General features: G+C 36.4%; 1 protein-coding gene across 4 annotated transcripts in view; it reads right to left on the reverse strand.

Moving 5' to 3' along the window:
• Window positions 1-272: 272 nt before the first annotated feature.
• TBK1 (TANK binding kinase 1) overlaps window positions 273-13,366 on the reverse strand; it is a 30,249-nt gene continuing 17,155 nt past the window's right edge. For all 4 annotated transcript variants that reach the window (XM_065847795.2, XM_065847787.2, XM_071802583.1 and 1 more), the window contains exons 11-21: window positions 12,535-12,626; window positions 12,005-12,106; window positions 9,276-9,354; window positions 8,327-8,448; window positions 8,126-8,202; window positions 7,727-7,766; window positions 5,331-5,432; window positions 5,123-5,219; window positions 4,026-4,132; window positions 3,630-3,701; window positions 273-2,918 (exon numbers count right to left, since the gene is read on the reverse strand). In XM_065847795.2, the coding sequence (XP_065703867.1) occupies window positions 2,867-2,918; window positions 3,630-3,701; window positions 4,026-4,132; window positions 5,123-5,219; window positions 5,331-5,432; window positions 7,727-7,766; window positions 8,126-8,202; window positions 8,327-8,448; window positions 9,276-9,354; window positions 12,005-12,106; window positions 12,535-12,626 (942 nt within the window). In that variant the 3' untranslated portion in view covers window positions 273-2,866. The remainder of the gene's footprint in view (window positions 2,919-3,629; window positions 3,702-4,025; window positions 4,133-5,122; window positions 5,220-5,330; window positions 5,433-7,726; window positions 7,767-8,125; window positions 8,203-8,326; window positions 8,449-9,275; window positions 9,355-12,004; window positions 12,107-12,534; window positions 12,627-13,366) is intronic.

Below are 13,366 nucleotides of genomic sequence, written 5' to 3' on the forward strand. Positions count from 1 at the left end.
CAGAGAACTCCTCTTGCTTCAAACACGTTATCAGCGGACTGGTTAAAATAAGTAAAAAGGATTAGTGGCTCTACCACACCGCCTACGCTAGTGATTTCGCTATATGGGACATGTTTTCTGGAGAGCTGACTAATGCAAGCTAAGCTGCAATTTGATACTTTAGATTTCAGGCTCTGTATTGTACTTATGAGGAAATAAAGAGTATAGGGTAATACTGAAATTAACAAAAAGTGAAATTATGGAAGGACACAGAAGTAAGTACACACTGTACAGTCAGTGGTTGATGATGTATTTATGTCATTAAGTCATTCACTCATGCATTTTCACAATACATATGAGGACAGGTTTGTTCAAGTAAAAGATAATTAATATACTAAGCTAAACCCCTGAAAACAGCAAACCAGCCTCAGGAGGAAGAACCAGATATTACTTTCTATTACTTCTTTTGGCAAATCAGTAGCATGACTGATAGCATCAGGACACTTAATTTGAGCCAAAAATTGATAATACCATACACTACGTTTTGATGTGAAGAGTATATTTGCTTCATGAGAACATAATCAGCAGATTATGAACTGATTGCTTCAAGTTTCTTAGCTACTGCTTAGTTAAAATTGCTTTAGAACAAGAAATTTTAACAAGATGAAAGTTACTGATGTATTTAGCAACACTAAAACCAGCAATGCTTAAAATGAAGAGAAAATACAACAGAAAACATTTTCAAACATGTAAAAGAACGCTGCACATACTTCAATATACAGACTATATTGTTACTCCAATTATCTTTCTTTTTCAGGTTGCTTCAGTATGAAGTTGAAAATTATATATTCCAACTAACACTTGATTTCTTTCAAAATTTAGAAAGTTTGAAACAACAAAGTGTTACAGACATAATATTGTAGAAAAACACAATTTATGCACAGTTTGAGAGCCCAATTCTTTTAACACTTAGGCATGTGTTTTACTGACACTCAGTGATACTGTGGACATGAATGAACAAATGTACAAGCAGGCATTAAAACATTCCAGTTAGACACGATTCCGGTATTTCGAAACAAACAGTTAAGAATGTCACGGCTAACCATGCAAAAACACGTAACAAATTGCTGCACTCCTTTTGCATAGCTAGATTTTTTGGGGGGACAAAGCTTGCAAAGTAAGAAGCTGCTCATATAGATGTAAAAATATCTGAATTCGCTTTTAGTATTTGATTCTCATCAAGAACACTGGAAAGCAGGTCTCGGACATCAAGACAGTGAATTTCCTCTTCTAACGATAAAAGAATCAACTATAAATTTCATAAGTTTCTATTCAAGATTTTTTTTTTAATGGAAACATTTTGTATTCTGACCTAGACAGATAAGCAGGGAAAAAGCATCACAAAACTACCAGGTGCTGTCACAGGGTACCACTGTTTAGTTTATACCTATATGCTTCACCATTAAGTATGGAAAATCCTAAATATAGTTGGTCCAGCTCTTCTTACAGATGTAACACAGCCATCAGAAGTGCTGCTGGACACCATTGAACATCCATGGCCATGTTTCCACAAGGCAAGAATGAGGTCTGCAATTATTTGTGTGCTCTTCATCTGAAACAAATAAGTACACCTGTAGTATCCAATCCAAGTGAGGGATGTTTTCTGAGATTGTGTCCGTTTTCCTCTTTCTCCTCTCCTACATATGTTGGAACTGGCTCTCTAATTCTGCAACTCTGCAACCCAGTCATGTAGCACTGAAAGTAACAACCACTGATACTGGGAAATAAATATATAGTGTGACTACATTTTCCACCTAAGTTTAATATCTCAGTTGTAAGTCAACACTGGGTGTGGTGCCTTTTGAAGATCTAGACCGGTAGCTTATTTTTCCAATGTTCAGTCACCACTGAGGCTGATGCTTAGGGACATGGTTTAGTGCCAGACTTAGGTTATGGTTGGACTTGATGATCTTGAGGGTCTCTTCCAACCAAAATGATTCTATGATTCTACCTGGTCTACTGACTGCCCACAAATTCTCCTAACGCTGATTTCTAGTCTTCTAAAAAAAAAATATTCCTGAAAACAGGATTCTGAGAAAGCTGCTTTATTTTAAGAACCCTCTTCTCTGGTGGCGAGCAACGAGATTTCAGAGAAATTCTGAAAATGCCGTACTCTTAAAAAAAAAAAAAAGGAATTTTTACATTCAGTCTGACAACCTGGAGTGCAAAACTTCCATCTACAGAGCAGTCAAATCATTACAGACAACACGGCACCAAATATGGAGAAGAACTTAAAAAAATATTGTGAATTTGTTTTCCGAAGTAGAAGTGGACTAACAGTTTGGATGTGAAGGAAAGAGAAATGCATTTCCACTCGGGTCTTATCTGCGCTTTTAGTCCCTATTCCCCCTTATTTAAAGAGATCTTTAAAACAATCATCATGTTCTGTCATTATCAGAGTCTTTCCACTAGACTTCAAAATAACAGTGGTGGTTAAAGGAAACTCAAAACACCTTTCAAAGACTATTGATAATGTTTAGAGTTCTGTACATCCTCTTGCAATAAGGACTAAATTTCATTCTGAAAAAAGGGGCAATATTCAAAGCAAACAAATGTCAATTTCATCAATGACACTTTTGCCTTTAGGACTTCAGAGATCCCCCAAGGGGCTAAATTCCCTGCCAGGAATAATTCTATCCTAACATTGACCAAAAAAAGACATATTTCTTTTATATTTACATATTATACATATTTACATTTTTTAATATTACATTTGCAGAGGGGAAAAAAACCCCTGGATACAGATTTATTATCTGCCTTTAAAAGTCCTACAAGTTATTTTTTCCCTTTGAAAAAATTTACAAGTCCTCTTCAGGTCCTTTGAAAGCTAGATACAGTCCACGTTCCACAGGCCAGCATCCTTAGTCAAAGCACCAAATCTAAAATGAAAAAACAATCTATTCTTAGGTGACTGACTGGATTATAGAATAAATCCTTAATTTGTTATAATTTAGTTATGGGTTCTTCCTTTCCATAGCCACAGGCCAACACAGGCATTTTTATCTAACTTTTGTATGTGAAAAGAAGATAGAAGAGAGGATATTATGCTCCCAGTATGGGACTGGGAACAGAACAAAACTAATTCAGCTTGAAGCCACACTCAGCTCTATCAGCAATTGACCCTGAAGCTTTCAGAGATAATTATTTTAATATATTTTATCATCATGAGAAAAAAAGCAAAGTCAGTATGTACGTGATAGTGACAATACCCTCTCAGGATTATAAGAAATCTGTTTAAATAAAGTGAAGAGGTCAACAATCTGAAAACTGCAAAAATCATTCATTCAGATTGGTATAATTCCACAGTCGTTAAAAATTATGTCTAAAAACGAGTTAAAAGACACCACTGGATTGTTACAAAAGTATTGTGCTTAATTCAGAATTAATCTGTCTGTGCAACAGATATTTTTATTAGCTAAACATAAATAACATGAAACAACAATGCCACAACTGCTGTGTCAGAATGATCTTACAGTAATGTTTCAAGCTTTTGAATATTTTTTTGTTTTGTTACACCAACTGGGTCTACAAAATGTACCAAATTAAGCCTGTTCCTAGTATCAGCCCAAACAGGGAAAACAATTGCTTGCCTTTCCAAAATGTGATTGTTCTCAGCCAGCTGCTTACCAACCCCTGCCATTTCTTCCTTTAGTTTCTTCATGCTGTAGTAACAAGAAGCGCAAGAAAGGTTACAATTTTTATAGGGACAGTTATCTGCCATGATCACTCACCACTGCAAAGCTTTCAGTAACTCGTCATTACGTACAAAATAAGGGACAGATAACATGCTCGTTATTTACTACAAGTGACAGATGATAGATTAGTGTTGTCCCTTACTCGCTTCTAAATCCATACCACCACTTTAGTGATACAAAGTTTTTCCTGCAGTACAAAATTCTTGGTCTTAATACAGCAACCACTGAGTCAACAATTCACCTCTATAACAGGTACAGAATACTACATCAATCCAATTAAGAAATTCTTACCCAAGAGTCATTTCCACTAATGTGTTTGAACTTGGATAAACTGTATTCATCGTATGTTTCATGCCACTGGAAACCGCGAACATTTTCTGTGGCAGAGCATCTTGTAACTGTAATAGATGAAAAGGAAACGCAAGTTACAATATAAGTTGTCACACGTGTCGTGCTGCCCACCTTAAATCCTTGAAATTCTCCATTGCTATGATGCCTCACAAAATCATTACAGTAGTATGGCAGCTGATATTCCCCAAGTTGAGATTGTCATGGCAAGTTTTGTACTGACACTACCTAGAGTTCCCTGATTTGTTCCATCTTCTTAATTGTCTTATGCTGTCATATTGAACTCTCAAAAGGAAGATTATCTGTTATGTTTGTAGATATCCTAAGGTAATAGGATCCTAATCAATACCTGACTTTGGTAGCGTTACTAAAATACAAGCAAATAACAAGCAAAATGCTGCTCTCCACCGTTCCCTAATTACTTTTACACCTGTCGGGTGCTTTTCTTCCATTTATATGTTCTTTATAAAGAAGAATAGTTTTACCGCAGTTTTGGTAAGCTTGTATCCTGCAGAGTCACTGTACAAATTTTAACAAAACGCTTTCATTCATGTCATCAGCAGCATTAGTTTAGCATGTATCCTTAGGCGTGTATCCCCTAATCTTGAATACAGGAGTAGTGTTTTCATGCTCTGTAAGAGTATTAAGATAATCCTCCAGATGCTCAGATACCACTATGGTAACAGTTACATAGAACACTTCTCAATTAAGCCACATCCATTTCCACAGATTTTTTGCAGGGAACGCTAACACCACCAACCCCTCATCCTCCCCCCCCAAAAAAAATCCCAAAACAACAACAAAAAAACCAACAACCCCCAAATCGAGTCAGGATTCAGAAAAATCAAACCACTCTCTATGCCACTCCAACATCAGCAATGAAGCTACTATAGACAAAAGGCAAATAAATCAATGCAGCCCTATAGTTTAATACAACTGCATTCATGTATGACTCACTATAAACCACAGTACTGATATTAAACAACATGGAATAGTCTTTTATCTATGCAAACACTTTACATAATTTTGAAGCATTCTACCTCATTGATATAATCGTGGTATTTGGATACCTCTTCTTCAATATCAAAGCACTGGTTGGTGAGAGCCAGTAACTGCTTCCTTATGTGAAGCATTTTCCTAAAAGAAAATAAGTTTTCTTTTAAAAGAAAATAAGCTTTCTTTTAAAAGCTTCCTTTTATAAAGTGGTGCAGTGAACATTAGCAAATACTAAAGAAATCAATAGCTTGCCTTGTCCAGTCCTTAGCCTTGTCCAAAAATTTATCATACTTGCTGACACATTCATCTTTGAATAGAGCTATGGCTTTTGTTGCGTGCAAACACAGCTTCTGCCTGCAACACAGAAACAACCAGAATACTGTTATAGTGCTTTCAAAACCCCGTTCCTCTAATTTACTTTCTGAAACTTGAAGAAAACTTATGTGGACTTAAAATCCCTTCAGCCAATTTTATTCATGCTGTTGTAACGCATGAGAAATCAACACACTGCATGAACTGACCGTTTATGTTTCAAAAACATATCACTTTTTTTCTCCCTGCTAGGGAAAAAAAAAATATTTGAAGCATTTACTTGCAATTATTTGTATACTAACAAATGGTCAAATGTATTCTCTAAGTCAGTATTTATCTGAGCAAGTACATTTAAGGAAAAGGGATTCTAAATGGAAAGGACAAAAATCCTTATTATTTCTTATTTGCCTTCTGCACACACTAGGAACTTCCAGCATATACAAATAATCTTTCGTGCTGAGTAATATACACGCAAGAGAAAAACTGCATTTTTGTGTCAGCTTAAATTTATGATAGTAGAAAAAAGAAAGCAGATATAGAGACAAGGACAGGAAAACAAAACAAACCCCAATTCTCATCAGTGTTACAGACTGTAATCCCAGTGTAACTGCCTCACCATGCTGTGCATTGCACTAAGGCGTATCAGGACACCATAGTCTAACACCTGCTTCTGGTATCTCATTAAGTCTTGCACGATAGTTATTGGTTAATCCAATTCTGGCTGGAATTTAGATGGATTGTCATCAGGCATACATAATGTATCATTCACCCAGGAAAAAAATAATCAGAATTGAATGCTGCTCCCTTCTCTATCTAGTGGTAAATATTACAAAGGCCACTCTCTGTTGCTAATGGCACCATGTTCTTAACACAAACCACTGCCACTTCTCTCTGTGACCAATCCAGTAAAAGAAGATGTAGTTAGGATCTCAAAGATAACCGAACAATTCCGAGGAGACACTTGTGTTAGGAAACATACCAGTACTCAAAACCATGAAAGTGAAGCCTATTTATTTACTCACATATTAATGCAAGGGCACAGTTTGCATAGTAGAAAAAGCCCTAAAATTTCTTTAGTCTGCCCAAGGTAGTGCAGTTTTTAAATGAGCTGTGGATTGCATTCCAATGTTTGCCTGTTTTACAACTATATCCTTAAGAACATATGGCTGGAAATTATTGCTCGCATTATCTCTCGCATTAAGTCCATTCCCTTGCAGGGCAATGACGTCTCCAAGTCTCCATCAGTGTATCCAGATCTGTCTTACAGGTTTCCTGCCCCTACTGTCCTTTTTCTTGGGGCAATCTCACCCCCGCTTGGCAGATACCCCATTTATCTTTCACTGTGGGAAAATCAAGTTGCATGGTTGCGAGAACACCAGCGCCTTCTGCACATCAGCTTTCTAGCTGTAATTGTCAGTGAAGTCTCACTAGTAGTAGCAACAGCAAGAATTTTTAGAAAATGACAGAAGCAGGGTCTAAATTCATATAGCACTCAGCAAAGTATAGGGAACCCACTCAACTGAGCAGCCACTAGGAAAACAATTTCTTAAACATAAACATCTAGCATCATTTGAGATGCACAGATATCCTGCCCTGCTTCTGTCTACCCAGAAAGGTGCAGGTTTCCCATTTGTCTTATATCCTACCTCCCAGCCTCAGAGCACGTCTCGGATACCTCGGGGCCACTTAAACAGTATTGGACATCTGTGTATGAGGAACTGAATCGATACTGAGACCAGTACAGCAGCATGAGCAGAGCAGCTGTTCACAGCTCAGCTGTTCAGTAGGGTCAGCTGAGCCAAATGCGAGCCCAGATACCCAGGTTACACACAATGTGGCCACCTCTCATAAGTGACAATTTTAAACAGGCATGGAGAACTGCATTAAATTTCTTTTTGTGCTATATTTCCTAGAAGACTAAATAATTCTAGAATTTCATTCAGCTAGTCCATATTTTATTCATCTGTCAAAAATTATCTCCATCTTAGTTACAAAGTCACTTTACACTTACTGAGGGCTTTTCCAATCTAAAAAAACAGGGAAAAAGAAAGAAGTGCATCCTGCAAGACAATTACACCTAGATAGCAAACAGGTATTTCTCATCTACATTTAGAAGGTCTGCCAAGTGAAGGAACTCAGTTGCCAGAAAGCACCCTATTACCACATGCTGGCACCACTATATATTTAGGATATTTAAAGGAAATTTTTTAAAAAGCAATCCTAAAGAGGTTATAATGTACAACAACAACAAAATCAACAGAAGAGGTTATTGGCAAAAGCACCTGAAGAACCTGAAAGCAATCATGGTATTTCCCAAAGGTAACATCAAAACTTACTTGTCAAACTTGTGAATTTGTTCTTCATTATAAGGAAGCCCTAGGATCAGAGCAGATGACAGACATTACCAGTTTAATTCTGTTAGTTGTATTTATGTAAAACTCCACTAAATTTACTCATTTTCTATATGGTTTCCTTCTCCTATCCTGATAGGGAAAACTGGTCATTTACGACTTTTTTTTCCTCCTCTTCAGTCTTGCAATTCAAATTTATGAGATTAAGACTGGCATTTCATTCAGATGGGCTTTAAGAGAGTACCTCACTAAGAAAGACCTACAGATGTATTCACTGTTGCTGACTAACTCTCCATTCCTACCACAGATATCCTAGTGGATCAAGGACTGACCTGTCCTTTGTCTTACAGTTCATGTTAAAAGTGAATCAAACAAGTTACTTACTTCGTTCTGCTTTGTCTTTTTTGAACTGATAATAAATATCTGTGATGGAACACAGCAGCACCTGCAGCCTTTCTGGACTAGAGTGACAAAAGGAAGAAGACAATATTTTATATATAAACTTAAGTAGCTATTAAGGAGTTTTATGAACTCCAACTCATGTAGAATTCAATACATATTAAAATAATTAATACAGTCACTCACTTTCTGTCTTTTGGATGCATGCCTTCCTGATTTGCCCAGGTGTCAGTCAGTAAACCACCAGGAGAAAGTTTGTTTTTGATGTCTTGAAGACTAGTTTCTATTGTGCCCTGAGAGCTGGAGAGCTACATAAGAGCAAGAAAGTTCAATCTTATCACTGGGTAAAGTAAATAATTAGAGAGGATGAAAAGAGACTGAGCACATTAATCCTACAGACTCATTTGTTTCACTGACCTTCATTAAAGAAATATGCCTAATTATCTGCCTAGGCTTTGCTAAACATAGAAAAAACACAGTTCTATAAAAGAACAAATAATCTTTGATGCTGGAATTTCTGATAGTTACTATTTATTTTCTTCCAACAATAAGTTTCTACCTTTCATATATTCCCTATTTACTTCCACACTTGTTTTCTTGTTTTGTTAAGAATTTATATAATGAATACCCACACAAATCATACCTTTCCTTCAAAATAAAAATGCACTAATAATCTTTTACTTTTAGAATGGGGAACTTTAGGACACCAGTGTGTAAAGTTACTTTCAGTTTTTCCTTACTTGTCTGGAAACTTGATGCAAATTTCAAAGCCGATCATTCTGAAGTGTGTGTCTGTATCATTCTAGAAAGCCAATGAAGTAGTTCAATAGAATGGAAAAAATCTAGAAAGTAAAATATGTTTCACGATCATAATTTTTGGCTTGAGTATGATAGAAAATGAGACCGTATTTTCAGGAACTGATTATTTTCACCACCCTGGCCTAATACAAGGATTCAATCTGTTTTCAGAAAGATATCCATATCTCAGTATGGGCATTTTAACAACCTTTGCCAGTCTAGAATTGATTTCAAAAAATCGGAGTTGTTATTCACAGATAAACCTGTGTTGTCATGCATCCAGTGTTTTCTTTAGAAACAGCATTCTGAGAATGACACAGGTTTGTAAGATACTTACACGCAACAGTTTTGTGTGTATCTCTGAAATTTCATCCACTTCTGGTGCTTCCAAGTTCATCTGTATCAAATTCTCATATCTGAGAAAAAAAAAAAAGCACAGTTAAAGAAGAAAATCAATAAGCAGTGAAGAGACTCAAAATATTCCTTGAATCTAGAGATTAACAACTACCTTTTCTTTTATACAAAATACTGTCTCTGTCAAGCAGCAAACATGAAACACTGACAACCTTAAGTGGTCATTAATAACGGAAACATTTTAGTTATGAATACAAAGCCCTTGATTTTTTTTTTCTATATTTGAACTGTTAAAAAGAAGTTTGAAACTTCCATTCCTGACTTCTTTATTCTGTTCTCATTATTTGTCCTTGACGGGTTGTGGAAAACTATTTTCTCTCATCAGTTTTAAAAGGTTACCAAACTAAAGTTACTTGAAGTAGTCAATGACACACAACAAACTAATATTCCGGTGCACCAAAATGCTCTTTTGTGGAAACTTCTTGGAAAGGCTGAGTTACCAAAACCTTGGGTTGGTTGAGTTACCAGAACTTTAAAGGCTGAGCTTGTAGCACCATCTGTTCATATTGATACTTTCCATAGGACCAAAGTGCCAAATAAATCATTTGGGACATTTTTTTTCCTGCTGAGTCTCAGGCACATTTTATTTTTAAAAACACTATCAAAACCAGCTCAGCTGCTTTCAAAAAAATACATACTTTGCTCAGGTTCAGTACTTTGCCTTTTCAACTAAAACCTTTCCATTGTCGTGCTTTAGAGCACCCTTGAAAAGGGAGGACAAACAAGAAGACGAACACCATAAAAGTCTTCTGAAGCCAAATAAACTGAAAATCCTGCCCCTTCCTAACAGGCCAAAACACCATGTGCAAACACAAAACAAATTTCTGTTCACAAAAACTACTCCAATATGCAAGCGAACATAATTTTTGTTTAAATCCCTGCTCTGGGATACTGCTGAATGCACTAGAATCACAAATCAGAACATACAGCAGTTTCTTCTGAGCTCTAAGTGGTTTTCTCCTGTGGGTACCAGGCAGGATGCAGGAAGAAGCTGTCTGAAGCAAATACATAGCGAACAAGAACCAGCTCTGTCAACTAGTGTAAACTGGCTTGATGAAGAGTTTGGATTACAGCCCTAATGATTTGTAACTAGGCCACATGTTATCTTGCTAGTTATCAACTTTGCTACAGTTTCACTGTTGTTGGTTTTTTGTTATGTTTTGGTTTTTAAAACAAGTACCTTAAAGCCCAGGGGTGTCAGTTTGCACGTCTGGCACACACAGGGCAACTCTGACAAATCTTGGGTATCCACAGTCACTACATAGAACCTGTTCAATTCACATATGCATGTGGCTTAAGTTTACTCTTAAGTCTACTTTGCAAACCCAATGGCTCTGCATTTGTGCTTTAATCACCTTGTGGGCATCTACATTTTCAGAGTAGCCTGGAAGCAAGTTCAGAGAATCCTAAGACCAGAACAGCATTTGGAGGAGAGTGGTAGTAGCCTGAATAGTGAAACAACTACCCATAGGAGGATCCTATAAAGAACTGGGGTTTGAAGTTTGTATCCAACTGCATAACATACCTTCAAGACAGAGATAACGCTAGTTTGTGGAAAGACTGAACAAAACACCGCAAGGACACTTTAATTTGACCGAGAATTGGACATTGAGCAGGACTCGGAGGTGAAACAAAAATCGGGAGAGAGAAAAAAATGAAATTTGGGAGGAGAATTCAACAGTGCAATCCCACCTCCTACAGACAGCACTTGACTGAAAAAGGTAGAGCCGAAAAGTCTGGAAAACATTTGCTTCCTTGGACTGGAAGACAAGAGAAACAAACATCCTCTGCCGTCTTTGAAACTTGCGAGTTTCCTACACTAAGAGATAACAACTCTTTAGTTGCTCCTTATTATAAATTTTGTCAGTTTTAAGGAAAGCACTCTAAAAAACTTTCTACTATATGTCCATATGGGCAACAGTGAGACTCTGTGACACAGACCTCTGCTCTTTTAATCAACCAAAATAGACAAAAGTAACACAATAGCCAAGCACTTGAAAAAATGGCAAAAGTGCAATTTCCTGCACAGCTTACTTTTGGTATCCCGTGTGCATACACTGTGATACACTAATGCAGCTTTGTTTTTCAGTTGGTGGGGCTTGTTTTGGTTTGGATTTGGTTTGGTGGGGCTTTTTTTGTTTGTGGGTGTTTTTTTGTTGTTGTTGTTTTGTTTTTCCTCAGCTGTTCTATGTTATACTTCAACATTAAAATTATTTCCATGAATAAAAAGCTACAGCATTAAAGCTGTGAAAGGGGCAGTATTTAGTCATCCTTAATAAACACACACAAGCCAACTCAGCAACAAAAGCACTAGAGGACTAATGAAAGGAAAGCTACTCAATTCTTTGTCCAGACTTCCCTGTAGCTTCTAAAGTTAACAACAGCAAATGAGCAAGTCAGAGAAGAAAGGAGAAAAAGAACACATACTCAATAGCAATTACTTGTTCTCACTAGATTAAGGAGCAAAATTAACACTCCAATTTGAGTGAAGCATATTACTAAATTTGCTTAAGTCACTGTGATCAGCAAATCCATGGAGATTCAAATTTTTTATTTATGCAAAGCCCCTGTAAATAAACATAGCATAAAATACCACTGTCATTGAAGATGATAATGAAAAATCAATGCATTTGCTGTAGTGCTTCTACTCACATTTTTTCAGCTTTCTCAATGTTTCTGCTGCAGTAATCCAGCCTGATGACCACCTCTGTCTTTTTATGAACCAATTCGTTGTAATCATCCTTGATTATTTCACTACAAAAGTGAAACATTAGTCTATAACAAAAGTATTTAACTGCCATCTTACCAGCAATCAGTAATACAATGATGTACCTACAGTAATAACTGCTAGTAAGAATTGCTTTCAGTTCCAGATGCATTAGCATATTCCTCATATAAAACTATCTTGTGCAAGATGCTCAACTATACCTGCACGTTACCAGAGGTTAGACTTAAATTACCCACAGAAGAATGAGAAATTGCAAATACCTAAACCTTACTGTCAGAAAAAAATATTTTTGTTTCCTTAATGACAGAAAGAAGGAAAAAATTCAGAAAGCCTATTCATATGCAAGTAGTAAGGAAAAACTCCCAAAGTACAGGGAGAACACATAATTATCTATTGATAATCAAAGTATATCTCAATTGAAGAAAATAATGTGCAAATTCAATCAATTGCTTACATTAGCCATTGTATTCCTTTTCGCATCAGCTCCTGGTAAAGTAGCAAAGAACTGGCAACTCTACAGGCATAACATACAATACCTGTTACTGCCTGGTGGAAAAACAAACAACATTAGCACTACTCTGGCATTCTCTTAACAATTGTTTCAAGTCAATTAATCACAACAAAGCAACATAGATTAATAAAAGAAAGAAAACATGAAGATGGTAGTTTGAAATGTGTAACTTTGCTCAAACTTTAGCCTGGAGATAACTGAACGCTCATGGAAGCAGAGCTAAACATGGTAGTGTGTTTTTCCAGTTTTGTTGAAACATCTGTTAGGGATGAAAATAAGTCTCTTATAAAAAAAAGTGACACTACTTACTCTCAGGATTTACTTTAATTTCTGGAAAGTCACAAGTATGTTTCTTCAGTAGTTTAGGAATTAAACATACACATTAAAACAAATATGTAAAAAAGGACACATTTTTAAATTCTAAGGCTAGGGACCCTCTCCACCTAATTTCACTTACAAGTTTGCTGCATTATTTAGAATTGTGAACAAAGTTTCAGAAATTATAATTTTAAATATTCTGAATAATTAATATCAACTGATGACTTTCTGTTTACTAAATTTAAAGACTTCTGGAATTCAAAGAGACATACACTTTGAGGACTACCATGCCTGAATACAAGGCTCCTCAGCAGCCAGTATTTTACAGGCAGAGTACAAATGATGGTCACAAAGTCAAAGCAATGCGCACATTCGGTTGTTTTAGAAAAATGACCAGAAGAATGAAATATCCTTCACTTGCCTCCCACAGGTTCTGAAAACTTGCATGAGAGGCAAC

This window comes from Patagioenas fasciata, chromosome 1 (assembly GCF_037038585.1).
Source record: "Patagioenas fasciata isolate bPatFas1 chromosome 1, bPatFas1.hap1, whole genome shotgun sequence".
NCBI lineage: Eukaryota > Metazoa > Chordata > Aves > Columbiformes > Columbidae > Patagioenas > Patagioenas fasciata.